This window comes from Pipistrellus hanaki, assembly GCF_964339955.1.
Source record: "Pipistrellus hanaki genome assembly, chromosome: 1".
Taxonomy (NCBI): Eukaryota; Metazoa; Chordata; class Mammalia; order Chiroptera; family Vespertilionidae; genus Pipistrellus; species Pipistrellus hanaki.
This window is the reverse complement of record NC_140503.1, coordinates 110,059,828-110,079,451: the sequence shown is the minus strand read 5'-3', so window position 1 is coordinate 110,079,451 and position 19,624 is coordinate 110,059,828. Positions and strand designations below refer to the sequence as shown.

Genomic DNA, 19,624 nt, shown 5'->3' with positions numbered 1-19,624 from the left:
GTGTATGCTATATAAACAAACATTATATGGGAGCACATTGCAATTCAATGGTATGGTACCCATTTACCAAAAGATTTTCTGATATCACAGAATTTTCTGAGAAATAAAAAGATGATTTGTTTAAACATATATTATAGAAATGATTTGCACTATAATAAAGTTAAAGAACAATTAAACATTCATTTTGAATAATAAACATAAAACTTTCAAAGATACTTCCTTACCTGTTTTATTGGAAAGTCTAAATGATACCATCTTATCAGGAATATTACATACATTCCTCACTGATGCAATGCAGCTATAATTAGCATAGTCCTGAGGTCGAAGATTCTTTAATTTCAAGATCTTTGTTTCACCCTGAAAATGTGAAAAAGGGCATTAAAAAACTTAATAGTAATCAAAATGAATGAATCATGGCATTTTATTGTTCTAAATCATATTATTAGCAGAATTTTGAACATTATGTTTTTAAAGGAAAATGCAAACTTTGAAAGTATTGGTAGAACAAAAATAATGAAGTTATGTATAATTTAATTTATATACATAAATATTTTGTGAATATGAAGCAATGACAGAATATAAATCTAAAACTGAATAAATAAGTATTCGTGACTGTAGCTATATTATTATTGTTTTTGTTATTATTATTTATGTTCAAGAGTTCAAGGTCTAGGAGTCCCAGATAAATCTGCAAAATTGCAAATAGACTCAACTAAGGCAAATGACCAGAAATACCATATAAACTATTGATTAGCAAGAAAACCATGAAAAAAAAAGACTGAAATTATTTAAAGAGTAAACATAATTCACAAAGAACAACAATAAAAAAAACCCACAAATAAATAAATAAATAAATAAATAAAACACATACCCTCCTGCTCAATTCAAATAGGTTTCTTGGGAATTATTTACCTTCCAAAGTCTATGCATCTTCTCAAAATAGCAAGAGTTACTCTTATAAGTAACTGAATTGTGAAAATGATAAAACTGTATCTCAATGACATCAGATTTGGTATAGCAATTTTCAAAATATTAGTTTTTTTCTAGATGACATCTGTATGAAATCATGTGTTCTTTTATTTTCCTTCAGTAATATTTAAATTCAAAAACTGACAGCACTTGTATACATTCTTCAAAAGGATCAGAACACTTAGTGACAATACATAAAGACAGTACCTGTTCATTTTCAAAAAACAAAACGAAAAAACACAAGCTTGCTCATACATAGGCAGGTACACAGAGGTTTCCAAACTTATCAAATGAATGTCTCCTGTGTGCATACACTTTGGCCAAATGTCCTTTCATTCACTGTCAAAATCCACTCTTTTTTTTTAAATATACTTTATTGATTTTTTTTACAGAGAGGAAAGGAAAGAGATACAGAGAAACATCAATGAGAGAGAAATATTGACCAGCTGCCTCCTGTACACCTCCTACTGGGGATGTGTCCGCAACCAACATACATGCCCTTGACCGAAATCGAACCTGGGACCTTTCAGTTAAGGTCTATCCATTAAGCTAACCGGTTTGGGCTCAAAATTCACTCTTAACTCAGTCACATTTTTAGCATTTTCATCTGTGGTATAAGCAACAATCATCTCTCTTAATTTTTCTGTAAAAAAATATGTTGTATTTTTTTTCTCCACAAATATATATACACCACACAATTATACAGTCAATGTGTGTTTTTTTAGAACTTACATTTAAAACAAGTTATAACTGTATTATAGAGTTACTAGAGGCCCAGTGCATGGAATTTGTCCACAGAGGAGAATGTCCCTAAGCTTGGCCTGCACTCTCTCCAATCTGGGACCCCTCAAGGGATATCTGACTGGCAGTTTAGGCAGGTTCCTTTAGGGATCCCTCTTGCAATCTGGGACCGCTGGCTCCTAACCACTCACCTGCCTGCCTGCCTGATGGCCCCTAACCGCCTCTGCTTGCCAGCATGATCACCCCCTAACCACTTCCAGGTCAGCTTGATAGACACCTAACTGCTCCCCTGCTGACCCAATTGCCCTCAACTGCCCTCCCCTGCCAGCCTGATCGCCCCTAATAGCTCTCCCCTGTTGGCCTGATTGCCCCTAACTGCCCTCCCCTGCCAGCCTGATCGCCCTAACTGCTCTCCCCTGCTGGCCTAATCACCCTAACCACCTCTGCCTCGGCCCCTGCCACTGTGGCTTTGACCAGAAGGATGTCTGGAAGATATTTTATCTAATTAGCACATTAACCTTTTATTAGTATAGATAATTTATGTTAATTGGATATAATGCCTAGAAAAATATATTTAGTTATAAAGCACAGTTGAAAGAGAATATTATATGAGAACTAGTGGACTCAGGTAATTTTTAAATCCTATTCCTTCTACTTTTGTGACATTCTATTTATTTTATAGTTAATCTCACTATAAAATTCGCCTAGGTGATTTTAGACTTGCCAATGAATTTCTACTACAAGCCCTTACTCCCCCAATCACTCTATCAAGTCTGTACTCATATTCCAGGATTCTCCCTGTAGTTTCAGATACATATACCAATTTTTTTTTTTACTACAACAGGTTCATTCTGATGTCTCACAGACACTTAAAACTCAACATATTCTAAATTGAATTTCAAGACCACTTTCTATATGTACTGTTATTTTTTTAGTAAGATAAATCTTAGACTTTTGATTACTACTTCTTTATATAGTCAATATCTCCCTCTCAGATCCTTCTATTGATCTTTGTTTTGCTGTTGCTCTTGTTAATTCTCACTGTAGAGTATTGTCTCCAGTGATTTTTGAGAATGGAAGGGAGAGATTGGTTGCTTCTTGCACATGCCCTATGAAGTCTAGATACACAATTTCCCAGAGGTTCAGTTAACATGGGATTGGAGATTTGTTTTGTCTAAACATTATTCATATCTAGTATTCAGAAAAAAAAAGATGCCAAAATGTGTGACCCTACAGTACAGTCATCTTGGTTAATTAGTAAGATTAATCTGTGTAGCATGTCAAAGAGGCAGACTGGCCAATACAGCCACAATATATTGAAGCAATATAGAAAAAAGACAGAGTTATGAAAGAATTTAAGCCTTATCCACTTAATTAATTCACCACATTCAGATAATGATAAAGACATTCAAGATGACCCTCTTCCTCTCAACGAACAGCTCCCAAGTTAGTGTGTGTGTTCATGTAGAGGTATATTTACTATTTAGACTTTATAATTTAAAACTGTTATATCACTTAACATCAATTTTTATTTTGTTGATCATATAAATTTAATATTCTGTGATGTTGGAAGGCTTTTTGCATGTGAATTTTCAAGATTTGTAGAGGAAATTTTCAGTTGATTATTGCCTAATTATATAATTAGTAATTATAGCTAATTATGTAATTGATATAAATATGTAATTAGGTGTTTAATTATAAACACAATACGATGTCATCAACATATTTTTATAAGTTCTAGGAAAATAGCAACAGTACATATAATTTGTAAAATTTAAGTACATATTTATGTAAGAATCACAAAAATTAATTTCAACACCTATATTTAAATGTTTAAAACTACTTTTTTAAAATAAAAGAAATAAAGATATATATATTTTTAGTAGTCATTACCACTGGTGATAATTTCTAATAAAATAATAACCATAGCCATAAGTAGTATTTCTGTTTTACTTATGAATATGGAATTTTTAAAAATATGTATTTTCAGATATCAGTAAAGAAAACCTTCCAATTCACACTGATATTTTACAACTTCAATTGTAACTCATTACAAATTTATAGATAGTAATATATACTAGACTACATCTTTAGTATTGAGTGGAAGTATGAAAAGTATAGTTATGCTTCTTAGACTTATTACATAATATGCTTTTGAATTTACATCAGCCTTGGAAACATACACCAATTTCATTTCAGAAACACTTTCTAAAAAAAAGTATAAAGAGGATTTTGTCACTCATCAAAATGGTTAAATAAATATTTAATTCAAATGGACATAGTTATTAGTTTAGTATGAATGGGCATCTAGAATAGATAAATCTTACCTTAGAAATTTTATTTTTTCATTGTTATTGAATAGAAAATCTTGATTTAAAAAAAATTAAATTTCTAGCATTCATAAATAATCAGATGTATGATCTGTCATGTACATCTTCCACAATGTAATCCCAGTATACTTTCCCAGTTTTATAATCCACTTTTCCCCACATGTGCAAATAATTGTTCTAGTCAACCAGAAGGCATAGCCAATCCTTAGAGATGTTATCTTTCTTCTGTAGGTGCTGTTGATTTCCATCTTTAATGCTCTCTCCATAGCAGTATTGTGTGCCACGATTTTGACAATAATTTTTACTTCATATGATAATCACTATTTACCTTAACTTCTCCCATAAATATCAATAAAGTTAGAGAAGGAAACTTGCCCATAACCTCTATCACTGGCAAAAAGTTGCCAATATTAGTCACATAGAATATCTCAGCTATGTCAATTGGATCTTAATTACACTCTGGAAACATAAAGGCCATAGGATCTATAGAAATAAATTAAAATATTATTAAGTCTTTCAATACCAACAAGACTAACATGGAAAGTTCTTTCATTATGAAAGTACACATGGCTATTGGTGGCAAACAACAGTGCAAAAAATAACTAAGAATTAAAATATATCTATCTACATCTAATATATACTGAGTGGCCAGATTATTATATCCTATATAATAAAAGGCTAATATGCAAATTGTCTCCTCCACCAGGAGTTCAACCAGCAGGTAGGCCAGCCAACCACCCGTCATGTCCCCTCCCCCTAGACAGGCTAGCTGGACCCCACCCATGCACGAATTCATGCACTGGGCCTCTAATATATAATCTGGCCACTCAAAAGGAAATGTCAACACCATTCATATTTCATTACAAATAGCAAAGCCATTATAGTAAGTCACTCCCCCTACGCCCCCGAAAAAAGTCAATCCTGGGAAATAGTTCAAGGATACAACACAAAATTAATTTTAAATCTTAAACAAAGTTGACATGTAGACATAATAACTGATGCTGTTAATTCAACAAAACAATTCTGGTTTACTAAAAAATGTTTGAATTTATTTTTAATATAAGGAAAAACAACTGGATATGATAACTCTACATTAGAACCTATATGGAAATTATAATTTATCATTGTAAAAATAAAAACCACTGGCTAATTCCATTCTGTTGCTTTGTACAACCATACTTTACAGTTTTTCCAAATGTCCAAGGTTGTTAGAAGCTACAAATAGGGCATTGTTTTCTGTCAAGTAGATTCCTGAGTAAAAATGTTCTCTACATCACATTCATCTTAATTATTATAAAAATGGGTCCGTGAGACTGGAATCAGCCATAAAGTTTTCAATTTATTAATTCTAATTATTTCATTCAATGGAACTCTCATAGAAATTGCTTACTCTGTATTATCTCTCTGTATTTGCAATCATATAAAACTAGAAATATTATTGCAAGTACTAGTGTATCTCTCATGAGGAAACTCGATTCCAGCAGAGTTTCAAAATGGTAGCCCAAAAGGGCTAAAGGTTGAACTCTGGTAACAACAGGCAACTTATTTTTTCTGATAAGTCAGCATGTAAAGCATGGCTCAGCATTTCTTATTTTCATAACACCCGTCAGATTCACATATTTAAGTTACCAGATTAATCTCAATAGGCATTTGCATTTATAGTCCCTACACACAAATATACCTACCATGGTCCACTGAAAAAAGAAATCATTGGGTCTCCTGGCAGCTATACTGTATACTAACTATATAGACTGATTTGCTCCTGAGAGGTAATTTCTTTATAACTTACACTCCCGAATTTCTTAAGTAAATGACCAGTTTCTTATGCATCTCTGATAAACATACATGTATATATCTGTATATATATATATATATATATATATATATATATACACAAAGACTCAAAGCAATATCTCAAAAGGTGATCAATCTAAAGGAAGCTGGTTTTGTTAAATCTTACATGTGCTCTCAAATATTTCAATGGGCAATAAATATTACATATGTTAAATAATGAAAATAAAAATAAAATAGGAATGGGATTTTTCATTGATTAAATATAATATATTGCCAAAATCAATCATCCTCACTTCAATAACCTTAATATCAGTTTCCTCAAATTGATCTATAAATTCAACAAAACCTCATTCAAAATCTTACCAGACTTTTGTAGAAATTGACAAGAGGATAATAAAATTTAGGTGGAAATAGAAAGAAGCTAAAATATTCAAAACAATTTGAAAGAGATGAACACAGTTGAAGGACTTATTTTTCCTGATTCCAGGATTTCTTATAAGCTATAGTAATTAAGGCATGTGGTATTGACATAAAGATAGATATATATATAATCAATGTAACAGAATAAATAGTTCAGAAATAGACCTTAATACACAGGGCTAATTGATCTTCAATTTAAGTGCCAAAAAAAAATTTAGTTGTGAAAGAATGATCTTTGCAATAAATGGTACTAGAGCACATGCCTATCCTGTAAAAACAAAACAAAACAAAAACAAAAACAAAAAACCTCACCCTAGCCAGTTTGCCACAGTGGATAGAACATCGGCCTGTGGATTGAAAGGTCCTGGGTTTGATTCTGGTCAATGGCATATGCCCAAGTTGTGGGCTGGATCCCAGTGGAAGGTGTACAAGAGGCAGCTAATCAATGATTCTCTGTCATCATTGATGTTTCTATCTCTCTTACTTCCTCTTTAAAATCAATAAAAATATACATTTTTAATGAACCTCAAACATTCCGTCACACCATAAACAAAAATTAACTCAAAATGGAAAAAGGATAAGTTGGTAAATATAAGTGGATAACGATGGTTTAAAAAACAAAATAATGTCCTATTAATTTTTAAATATATGTAGAATTAAAATACTAGACTTAAATAAAATATAACAAATGTAAATATTATTAATGTATTCTATGTTTATCTCCTTATTGAGGAAGCAGTCAAGGGTGCAAGCTATAATTTTTAAGTTACCAATAAAGTGATAATAGAATAATTTAAAATTCTTAGTTAAATAAAAGAGATTAAATAATTACAAGTTTTTTATAAATACAAAAGCAAGGAAAGGGGGGTATAAAATAAAACAGGTGGGTCATGTACAAAAAAAAAATAGATACCAGCCATTGGATTAAATGCACTAAATACTGAGATTGCCCAACTGGATTAAAACAACGAAAACCTATATAATGGTTTCTAGTAACATGTTTTAAATATAAAGACAGAAAATTTTGAAAGTAAAAGAGATGACTTGCCATTCCTTTCCACAACTCCTGCCTCTAAAAATCGTAAAAACCACTAACTAAAATACAACTTGTGTAATTAATTAATGGCAGACAAAACAAACTTTAAGGCAAGAAACACTCCTAGAGATAAAGAAGGACATTTCTTAATGACAATCTACCAGAAGATATACCATGAAGAAGATAATATACTCAGTCTACAAGGAAGATATAATTAATCTAAATCTGTATGCACTACTAATATATTTTAAATATATAAATCCAGAGATAGTAACTACACTCTCTCAATAGCTTAGAATAACAGACATAACAATAAGAAAACATAGAGAAGGTCTGAATAACAAAATTAACAAATATGACCTAATTGGCATTCAACAATTTTGGAATGCACATTCTTATGGGTGCACATGGATCATTTATGAAAGTAGAACATAGGTTTAGCATAGTGCAAGTCTCAATTAATTTTTAAAGATTAAAATTATTCAGAATATGCTTTTTAATACAATGAGATTGAACTAGAAATTAATTAAAAATAAGTTGGACAATAGTGTGGCAAAGGCCAAAAGAAGGGAAGATGAGTAGGTGAAGGTAGGCAAAGGGGGAGGAGGAGATGAGAAAAGTCTGCAATAACGTCAATATTAAAAAGTTTTTAAGAAATAACACACAAAAAGATAGGCTTCAGAGAATGGTAACTTGAAGTCAAGAAATAGACTTCAGAGTCAAGAAATAATACATTTTAATAAAAAAAATTATAACTAGAAAATTATCATAGTCTGGAAATGAAGTGTATTAAAATAAGTTTTGTTATAGCATCATTCTAAATCACAATTCATTAAGTTTTCTTTAGTGAGTGGAGTTAAAGAATGATTCAGGAATTACTAGAAACTAAGTGTCAATTGTAACCATCCTTTGGCTAGTAATTCAGACATCTCCATAGGAGTATTGGCTCAATATTTAATATATATATTTATTGAGGACCTTCCATGTGAAAGACAATGTTCTTGCTGTTGAAAAGACAAAGCTTCTAAAATTAGTGAGTGTTATTCAAACAAGATAATTTGATAGTTTCAGTGCTATGAGAAAAAAACAATAACAAAAAAACGAGAGTAACTATCCAAAGGAAGGGATGTACCTCAGACAGATCTAGGAGGGAAGGCCTTCTGGAGGGGATGAGTCCTCAGGATTAAGGAGACCCTGCCATGATATCTAAGCAAATAATATTCTACATGGAGGAATCAACAGTATGCAAATGGTTGGCATGTCTAGGTATGGTGTGACTAGAACAGTATACGAGATATCAAAGATTAGGTAAGAGACAACAAAACAGCCCAGCCAGTGTGGCTCAGTGATTGAGCATCAACCTATGAACCAGGAGGTTATGGTTTGAGTCTGGGTCAGGGTACGTGTCCTAGTTGTGAGCTCAATCCCCAGTGTACAATGTGCAGGATGCAGCCGATCAATAATTCTCTTTCATCGTTGATGTTTCTATCTCTCCCTCTCCTTTTCTTTCTGAAATCAATAAAAAAATATTTTTTTTTAAAAGAAGAGGGAGATCAATGCCAAATATGGTCTCGTTGGCTACAATACACTGAACCATACAATCAGTTTTTATCCATCAATATTAGTATCCACTAGAGATATTAAATCAAAAATAAAGTTTACATTTTTAAAAATATATTTTATTGATTTTTCACAGAGGAAGGAAGATAGAGAGCTAGAAACATTGATCAGTTGCCTCCTGCACTCCCTCTACTGGGGATGTGCCAAGGTATGTGCCCCTAACTGGAATCGACCCTGGGACCTTTCAGTCCACAGGTTAACTGTCTATACACTGAGACAAACCGGTTTCAGCAAAAAAAAAAGTTTACATTTTTTAAAATATATTTTACTGATTTTTTACAGAGAGGAAGGGAGAGAGCTAGAGAGCTAGAAACGTCGATGAGAGAGAAACATCGACCAGCTGCCTCTTGCACACCCCCTACTGGGGATGTGCCCGCAACCCAGGTACATGCCCTTGACCGGAATCAAACCTGGGACCTTTCAGTCCGCAGACCGAAGATCTACCACTGAGCCAAACCGGTTTCGGCAAAAAGTTTACATTTTTAAATGCTCACTCAGATGTTTGAGTTTTCCATAATAAAGCATGAAGCCAGTTAGGAATGGATTGCCACATTCCATGGAGAAGTATGGAATCCCTGTGGTATGGTGGACTTGTCAGGCCCATGTACAAGTGATGTGAAGAAAAATCATTGATAACATTTCACCTATGAAAAAGCCAGTGTTTTCTTTGGATATATGGGCTAAATTCTCCATGTGTTGTTATTTAAATTTTTCTATTAGCCTGACCTATAAAATATGCTTAATATCAACAAGTTAAGTATATATATATAACGTAAAAGTATTGACATAATGTATTGCTCCTAATGATTGTTAGAGCAGACACAGATACACAGGCATTTCAGAAGGAGAGATAAGCAACATAATTAAGTCACCAAAGGCAGAAAAGACATTTTTTAAATAAAAGCTATAAAAAATAAAAAAATAAAAGCTATAAATGCATGTTGTAGGCAATTATCAACTGTGGTAGGTGAATCACAGAATTGGAAAAGCTTGTTTGTTTTGAAATATTTTTTAAGAGAATTAATGCAAATGGTCTAATAACAGAGGTACCAGCCCACACAAAGTTAGAGAAAGCATGTGATATTCATATAGAATGAAATATCAGTACTGATTTGGTCAAGTTAAAATGTTCTTTCTCAAAAGAATGGGAGGAAAAAAAGAAGAGAGAAATGAGTTATTTTAAAAGGCATAATCAATTGCTATTAGTTTGAGAGCTCTTATAAGGTGATATTTTGGAGTTGCTAATAGTAACAAATTCAAATAAATGAGTGAAAAGTTTTTTTGTGCTTCTTTAATAACTTCAAAACAAATTCCTAATTATTTTGAAAGTATAAACTTTCCCAGAGTTGGACAAGGCTCATGTGCTCATTTCCAAGTGATCAGACCCATCTGAAGATAAGAAATAGCTATGCAATAAATAGGGGTTTAGAATTACCTCGGTGCCTACAAATGTGATAATGTCTGTTGGCATAATAATGATTGTAGGCACTGAGGTAATTCTAAATTATATATTCTATAAATTTAAAAAATGCCCATATTTAAAAAATAAATTTATAAAAGTATAATTAGACATGATCATTGATCATTTATCTGAATTTCTAAACCCTAGAGGTATCTGAGCATTAATATACTAAGCATTTACTTAATAAATCTTTTGTTATATTTTTATTTATGAATTTTTATTTTAGTAAGAATTGAAGAATATAGTTCCATTGTGCAGAATATATATATGGAAATTGTGACAGAGAATGATTGATGAAAAAAGGGAAGGGGGATAGGGGGAACATCTGTAATAGTGTTAACAATTAAAAAAAATAAAAGTGGAAGGGTCAGATTAAAACAGCTTTCAATACTATATCATTGGCAATACATATGAACAATGATTTTTCAGACATTTATATTATGGCAAGTAATAGCTGTTCTGTATCTTTACGTAGCAATATATAGAAACATGTATACTAATATATTCATAGTATTTATATATGTTATTTTTTATAAAAATACAATATATGCAGATATTTTGATATATGCAGTTGTTTTGTATTTTTTCAGTTAATATATCAAAACTGGCAATTATATTAATGTGAAACTGGCCAGGCCTTGAACATTAAAGTAAATGGTTTACTATATATGAAAATATATTTAGTGGTATAAATGGGATGCTGAGAAATGTACAAACTCAGTATAACCTTATGCCATTAGAGAGTTAAGATATGAAACATGTAATAATCTATCTTTAAACTTTTGAAGGAATTTTTTAAAGAAATGTTTGTAATATTTGAAATTTAGTTGTATATTTCCCTAATTATGGATTTGCAATGTCTCAAAACTTAGAAAATGTGGTCAAGCATCTGTTTATTTTATTGTCTATATCAGGTTGTTTATTATTATTATTACTAGAGGCCTGGTCTACAAAATTCATACACTGGGGCGGGGGCAGGGGGTTGTCCCTCAGCTCAGCCTGCACCCTCTCCAATCTGTGACCCTTTGGGAGATGTCTGACTGCCGGTTTAGGTCCACAGGGATTGGGCCAAAACCTGCAGTCGGACAGACCTCTCAAAATCCAGGACTGCTGGCTCCCAACTGATTGCCTGCCTGCCTGATAAGTCCCTAATCATTTCTGCCTGCCAGCCTGATCACTCCCTAACCACTTCCCTGTCAGCTTGATAGATACCTAACTGCTTCCCTGCTGGCCCAAATGCCCTCAACTGCCTTCCCCTGCTGGCCTGGTTGCCCCTAACTGCCCTCCCCTGCTGGCCTGATCACCCATAACTGCCCTGTCAGCCATCTTGTGGTGGCCAGCTTGTGACCACATGGGGACAGGCTCTTGTGTGAAGACATGATGGTCAATTTGCATATTACCGCTTTATTATATGGAATTATTATTATTACTTTTATTATTATTCTCTAGACACATTAATTTGAATATGTTTCCAAATATATTTTTAAAAATCTTCTCTTTAGCCGAAGCCAGTTTGGTTCAGTGGTAGAGCGTTGGTCTGCGGACTGAAAGGTCCCAGGTTCGATTCCGGTCAGGGGCATGTACGTTGGTTGCGGGCACATCCCCGGTGGGGGGTGTGCAAGAGGCAGCTGGTCGATGTTTCTCTCTCATCGATGTTTCTAGCTCTCTATCTCTCTCCCTTCCCCTCTGTGAAAAATCAATAAAATATATTTTTTAAAAAATCTTCTCTTTATTAAATAGTTTTTGGCTCCTCTACAGTCATCACAAAAAAAAACATTCTGATTAAACAGCATTCAAATATATTCCTATAAACTTCAATGTCTTCTTCAGTAATTATTAATTCTCCACTCTCAGTATATTACAGAAACATATTTCATATAAAATCCACTCTATAAAAATGAATTCAATTTTTTTTCTTTTTCTAAAATAAGTTTTTAATGATGCATTATATGTTTTACTTTTTACATAATTAAGGCTCTACTCATAAATAACTGAAAACCAAAAATGAACAAACAAAATTAACAGTTTTTTTTCTAAAATCAAAGTGAAATAAATGTCAAGTATGTTGAGGAGTGAATGCGAGTGAATGACCACTGGAGTCCAGACGAAATTAAAATTTAGGGAGCCCTTATTGGCCGGCCCGCTAGCCAACCAGCCGGTGACTGCTCTGCCTTTCTCCACACAGGGAGTCCAGAGAAAAGTGGTGACCCTTTGTGTAGGACCACTTTTAAGCCCATTTACCAAATCCTGTTTTTGCAGAACAAGTAACCCAAGACAAAACAGTTTTCCTAAGCAACATCAGGATAATGCCACTGACAACTATGCTATTTACAGAGTCATCTTGTTCTTCAGAAAGCTGACAATGTTCTGTGAAAGAAGGCCTATGCGCTGGGAAGGGGCCATGAGACCATGTCTCAAAGCCTGGCTTGGTGTCAGCATTGACAATTCTATCTGGAAGCATGCTCAAAAATTTCCACTGTCCAACAAAGTACATTTCTTCATTTCTTTAAAACTTATTTATCAATGAAATGGGGAAACCCAAGTTTTTTAAAAATATTTCCTACAAAGAAAAGCAGTCAGCAAATGCATAATTATGTACTTTATAATGGAACCTAGGTGAACTTATGAAGATAGGAAAGTTAGGATAATTAATGTAATTTTTTCAAGCGTTAACATAAAACTTAATGAATTACCATGTGAAAATTAATTTTTTCTTCATTATTTGAGTCTTCTGATGGTTCAATCAAGAATATATTTTTTGAAGGCCAGGTTTGAAGAAAGTATCTTTTCAAATAAATATAATATTACATGCTGCTTGCATTAGGATAATATCCTAGCAGAATGGGGTGGATATACTATACCTTAATTCCTACCTGGGTAAAGAAGGGTTCATAAATCTCCACTCCTTTATCAGATCCTTGTAGTAACACCTCCTGGCCACGCCTCCAGCTGTACCGAACAGGTGGATTGGAATTGGCAACACACCTGAGGAATACTGTTCTTTCATAGTAAAACTGTTCTTTAGCTTCACCTATACTTTGATGAACAGTTACTATAGGGTCATCCAAATCTAGAACAAAATTAAGACAATTGCGTGAATATGTTGAGTTACATAGCTTTTGAAGTATTACTGTACATATAAAAACTAACCAAAGAGCATTTTTAATTGATTTTATTGCTTATCATTAGATTCATTTTTCCATTAAGTTATTAAACTCATTTACAGAAAAATTTCCAATGATGAACAGTAAAAACAAGTAATAACTACTTCTTAAGATCTTTGTTTGTTACGATAGTGCAAATAACCTCACATATTTATAACACTTGCCAACAGTTGAATAAAACAGAGCTCCAAGTAAAACATCAGAATTCAAAATCCTCAAATTCAAGAGCCTGGCTAAAACAATAAACCACAGTGACAGAAAAATAAATATCAGGCAGCACAATTGACACTTTCCCTTGACATACTTCTTCCAATTATATACAACTGATATATTTAAAATGATAAAAAATTATTATAATCTTTATAGCAAAAAAATTTGATATTATAGAGTTTAAGTTTCTCATTCATTTCATATTTTATAACTTAGATCATATCTGTTGATATGAAATATGTTAATAGAAGGTACTATTAAAAGTTATTAATGTTTTTTCTGAATATTGTAGTGAAATGTTTGACATTTTGCATGCATCCCAAAATAAGGATATATACCACAAGTTTTAGAGAACATTTTCTGAAAAATAAACAAAACAAAAACACAATATGTAAGTATCTTGGTCTTGGTGGGTCATATAGTCCGCTTTAGCACTGTAGTGTGAAAGTAGCCAAAGACAACAGGTAAAATGCATAAAAGATGAATGTTGCTGAGTACCAATAAAATTTTATTTACAATTGCAAGTGCCCTGGCCTGAATGGGCTAATGGGCAATTGTCTGCCACAGATTGCCAAACTCTAATATACTATAGGCAAGGTTCTTTTCTTAAAAGAAAAAGAAATTAAGAACTGTATTTGCTTTAAAACAACTATATTGCATATTTAAAAGTTGCTAAGAGAGTAAATATTAAAAATTCTCCTCACAAGGAAAATAAAATTGTAACTGTATGTGGTGATGGATGTTAACCAGACTTATTGTGGTATCATTTCATAATACATACAAATATTGAATCATTATGTTGTATATCTGAAATTAATATAATGTTATAAGTCCCTTATATATCAAAAAATGGGGAAACAGAAAAGAAAATCCCTAGGTTCCACATACTATACAATAAGAATTAATATGTAAATTGACAATCACCCCAACACAAGATGGCCACCCCCATGTGGACACAAGATGGCCAGCAGGGAAGAGCAGTTGTGGGTGATCAGGCCAACAGGGGAGGACAGTTAGGGGCAATCGGGCCAACAGGGGGAAGTTAAGCATGGATCAGGCTGGCAGGGGAGAGGTTAAGGGGTTAACAGTCTGGCAGGCAGAAGCAGTTAGGAACAATCAGGCAGGCAGGCAGACCAGCGGTTTGGAGCCAGCAATACTGGATTGTGAGAGGGATGTCCAACTGCACATTTAGGCCTGATCCCAAGCGTTCCCCGAATGGAGAGGGTGCAGGCTGGGCTGAGGAACATCCCCCCAACCCAGAGGGATTTTCATGTACCAGACCTCTACTTATAATATAAACTTAGTCTATGCTTATTAAGAGTGATGCAAAAAATTATTTATATTTAAAGATTAATTTCAATGAGCTTTACTCCTTTAGCTTTATAACTCTAAAAGGTAATAACTTTTGTGGTCTTAAATTTTCTCATCAATTAACTGGAATTAATCATGGTATATATTAATAAGGCTGTTGGAGGAGTAAATGAGATAATCCATAATGCCTTGGCACATGATAAATGCTCAATAAAAGTTGTTATTATTATTATTATTATTATTATTATTATTATTTAGATTCCCATTAATTCTATGTTGTTTTCACACCCTTATCTCACCAATTTAAAATTAACTCACTTTCATTTAAATAGGTAAATATGTCACTTTAACATTTGTTCTGGCTATCAAATGTTTATAAATAACACATATTTTTAAGTGAAATCTGAAAAGGAGCAACCATATATATAAACATAATGGAAAGGTTTGTGAACATATGCTATCTGAATATTTAAAAGACATTCCTCCCCAGAAAATATTCTTTTTGATATATTAAAATAATTTCAAGCCAGCAAAAGTTGTTAAGTAATAATTTTCCTAAGAAATCAAAATTACTGGTAAGTACAGAATCTCAAATTTCACCAGTTAAAAAACAGGGCGGAGGAGAATTAAAATGTGATTTACTTGACAGTCCTACTTCGATTTCTTGGTTTACAACATTCTGAGGTGTTCTCCTCCCTCTCCCAACATTAGAATATGTTCACAGCTACCTCCAGGACCTCTAATTTTTGGAGTTTAACTTTCCAGAACAACTGCTGCTTTTCAGAAAATCTTTAAGGAGCTTTCTGTTTATATTTACTCTATTAGCTATGCAAGGATATATACTTTTGGTTTAAATAAGTCAGAGTATGTATGGATTCTAGCATTATTATCCTGAAATATGTACATCATATTTCAATTTTAAACTTCATCAAATAAAAAAAATGAAAAAAATAAACTTCATCAAATCCTATAGGAGACTGATGAGCTTAATTTAGCCTTAGTTACTTGAAGAATAAGGTAAACAACTTGTGTTATGATTAATTGTTGAGTTTTTTTTCCCTTGTACAAAATGATTTTTTACTGTTAGAGTCTCATTTTTAGAAAATATGAAGTGTGTTATGTTGTAAATAAGAATTCTGAAGCCAGAAATTTTAAAAACAAAAAGTAAAATGTAATTGGATGGCAAACAGTATAACAATGGTGGGTCTCCTTGGGTTCCATATCCTATCTAATAAAAGAGTAATATGCTAATTGACCATAATTTTGCTGTGCCCACAGCCAATCAGGGGTGCTATGCAAACTAACCCAGCAAATATGGCGGCCATGCCCCCATTGCTGAGAGACCTGGCAGGACAGGGTGAGGCAGCGCCCGCCCTGGGCCACTGCTGCTCCTATCATTGAGGGACCTGGGCGGCAGCGGCGCCTGATCACGGATGGTGGAGCAGGGCTGGGCAGTGCCCACCCCACACCGCCACAGCCGGGGTCCAAGCCCCGACTGTGAAAGAAGGCAGAAGGCAATGGCCAGAGCCAAGGCCTGGGTCCCAGGTGCCAGAGGAAAACTGGTGCCAGCAGCCAGGTGAAGGAAGGTCTATTGCATGAATCTTTGTGCAATGGGCCTCTAGTAGTTTAATATTGTCCTTTACAACATTCATATATCAATTTATCTCTAGCTGTTTTCTTATTAGGTGGTGGTGTCTAAATGTTCAGTTAGAAATAGATGAAACTTGAATAATCAACTAAACATGCTTTTCCTTGACCTATATGATATTTGGTCACTGGCCATGAGAGAATCTGATCCTATGACAACCATATTTACTGAACGTTATATTGGCAGAATTATATGTTGAATTCACCCATACTTAGCAAAATTCTGCTTCATAAATCTCCTAAGTCATTTCTTCAGATTTAAAACTAAATATGCTAAAAAGAAGATTTATTTTAGACTTGTCTATATATACATCCTATCTAATAAAACAGTAATATGCAAATTGACCATACCGCCCCAGCATCCACAAAACACTCCCACCAGCCAATCAGAAGCGAGAATTCAAATTAGCCCAACCAACATGGCTATGGCCACGGAGCAAGCAGGAGTCTTGGGTTTCCCCAGCGATGAAGGAGGCCAAATTTCCTGGCCTGCCTAGTCTCTGCTCAAGGCTACAAAGTTTTAATTATAGAAGATAAATAAATACCAACGAAAATGTCTGTGGCCACAGAATGAGCTTGAGGCTTGGGTTTCCCTAGCAGTGGAGGAAACCAAGGTTCATGCACACCCTTGCCAGCCCAGGCCTCAGCTCAAAGCTACAAAGTTTCAATTATGGAAGATAAATAAATCCCAGATACCAGGGCCTCCACTTGGGTCATGGCCAGTTTGAAAACCACCACAGACTCCTTACCCAGGCCACCCTACACGCCAAGAAAACCCCCACCCTGATCCAGGACACCTTCAAGGCATATCAGCCGGCCCTCTCCCATGCAGCAGACCTCTATCTTATCTAATAAAAGAATAATATGCAAATTGGCCATCACTCCAATACATAAGATTGCTGCCACCATGTGGTCATAGATAGCTGCCCCCATGTCTACACAAGATGGTCACCATAAGATGACCAGCAGGGGAGGGAAGTTATGATGGATCAGGCCAGCAGGGGAGAGCAGTTGTGGGCAAACAGGCCAACAGGGGAGGGCATTTGGGAGGGACCAGGCCAGCAAGGAAAGGCAGTTAGGGGCAATCAGGCTGACAGGGGAGCAGTTAAGCATCAATCAGGCTGTCAGGAAAGTGGTTAGGGGTTATCAGGCTGTCAGGCAGAAGAGGTTAGGGGCAATCAGGAAAACAGACAGGCAAGCAGTTGGGAGCCAGTAGTTCTGAATTGTGAGAGGGATGTCCAACTTCCCATTTAGGCCAGATCTTACTGATCTAAACATATAAAAGTTATGTTGGACATCTCTCGAGGGTTCCCAGCCAGACCGGAGGATGCAGGCTGGGCTGAGGGACACCCCCCATGCACAAATTTTGTGCACAGGGCCTCTAATTTATATATATACTAGAATACATACTGGAGGGGTGTCCTTTAGCCCTGCTTGCACCTTCTCCAATCTGGGACTCCTTGGAGGATGTTCAACTGTGGTTTTCAGCAGTCAGGAATCCCTCTCCCAATCTGGGACTGCTGGTGCCTAACCACTCTCCTTCCTGCCTGTGTGATTGCCCCTAACCACTTCTGCCTGTAGGCCTGATCGCCCCATAATCACTCCCCTGCTGGCCTGATTGATGCCTAACTGCTCCCCTGCTGACCTGATCATCCCCAACTGCCCTTCCCTGCCTGCCTGTTTGCCTACAACTGCCCTCCCCTTCCGGCCATATTGTGAGAACCATCTTGTGACTATGTCACACAAGGGAATTACACAAGGGTGTGATATCACCCAGGCTTCTATTATATAGGGTATTCATATGATATGTTTAAGCAATACATACTAGTATGTTATTCAAATTATATGTTTAACATATATTCTACATATCATGGAATATATATACTGAGTATGTGCCTTTAGTCAGGTTTGTTAGGAAAGAGCTCCTCAGACAGAGATATCTGTACAGAAAGTGTACAGACATACCTCAGAGATATTGCATGTTCACCTAGTATAACACAATAGAGGAAGTATCATGATAAATAAGCTATCCTAATTTTTTGGTTTGCCATGGCATATAAAAGTTATGTTTATTATATTATACTGTAATTAAGTAATTTTCAACCTTTTTAATCTCATGACACACATTAACTAGTTACTAAAATCCTGTGGCACACCAAAAATATATTATTTGCTGATTTGACAAAAAATGGGTATGATTTTGATTAATTCACACCAGACAGCTATTGTATTGGATTTTGTCACTTTTTTTTTTTTTTTTTTTTTAGTAATCTAAAAGAAATAGGTCATTGCCTCTGACTAAATAGTTTTAAAAATTGTTGTGGCTCAACAGTTAAAAATTGCTACTATAGTCTATTACATGTACAATTAACATTATGTCTAAAATACAATGTAAAACAATTAAAAGTACTTTATTGCTAAAAAATGCTACCATCATCTAAGCATTCTGTGATTAATAATCTCTTTGCTGGTGGACATTCTTACCTCAATGTTGTTGGCTGCTGACTGGTTAGGATTTTGGTTGCATAAGACTGTTGTAATTTCTTAAAATAGGGCAATGAAGTTTGCCTCATTAATTGACTCTTCATGAATAATTTTTTTGTAGCATGTGATGCTCTTTGATATAATTTTATCCACAGTAGAGCTTTTTCAAAATTGGAGTCCTCTCAAATTCTGCACAGATGTATCAACTAAGTTTATTGTACTATCCTAAATCTGTTGTTGTCATTTTTGCAACCTTCACACCATCTTCAAGAAGAGTAGATTTCTTTTCAAGAAATTACTTTGTCTGCTCATCCATAAGAAGCAATACCTCATCCATTCAAGTTTTATTATGAAACTGCAACTCACATTTTCAGACTTCACTTTTAATTCTAGTTCTATTGCTATTTACACTACATCTGCACTTCCTTCCTACATT

The 19,624-nt window shown here is 34.4% G+C and overlaps 1 protein-coding gene across 2 annotated transcripts in view; it reads right to left on the bottom strand.

Annotated features, from left to right (window-relative positions):
• Positions 1-19,624, bottom strand: part of MDGA2 (MAM domain containing glycosylphosphatidylinositol anchor 2) — an 865,112-nt gene that overhangs the window by 292,155 nt on the left and 553,333 nt on the right. For both annotated transcript variants that reach the window (XM_084885031.1, XM_084885032.1), the window contains exons 4-5: positions 13,246-13,442; positions 225-357 (exon numbers count right to left, since the gene is read on the bottom strand). In XM_084885031.1, the coding sequence (XP_084741157.1) occupies positions 225-357; positions 13,246-13,442 (330 nt within the window). The remainder of the gene's footprint in view (positions 1-224; positions 358-13,245; positions 13,443-19,624) is intronic.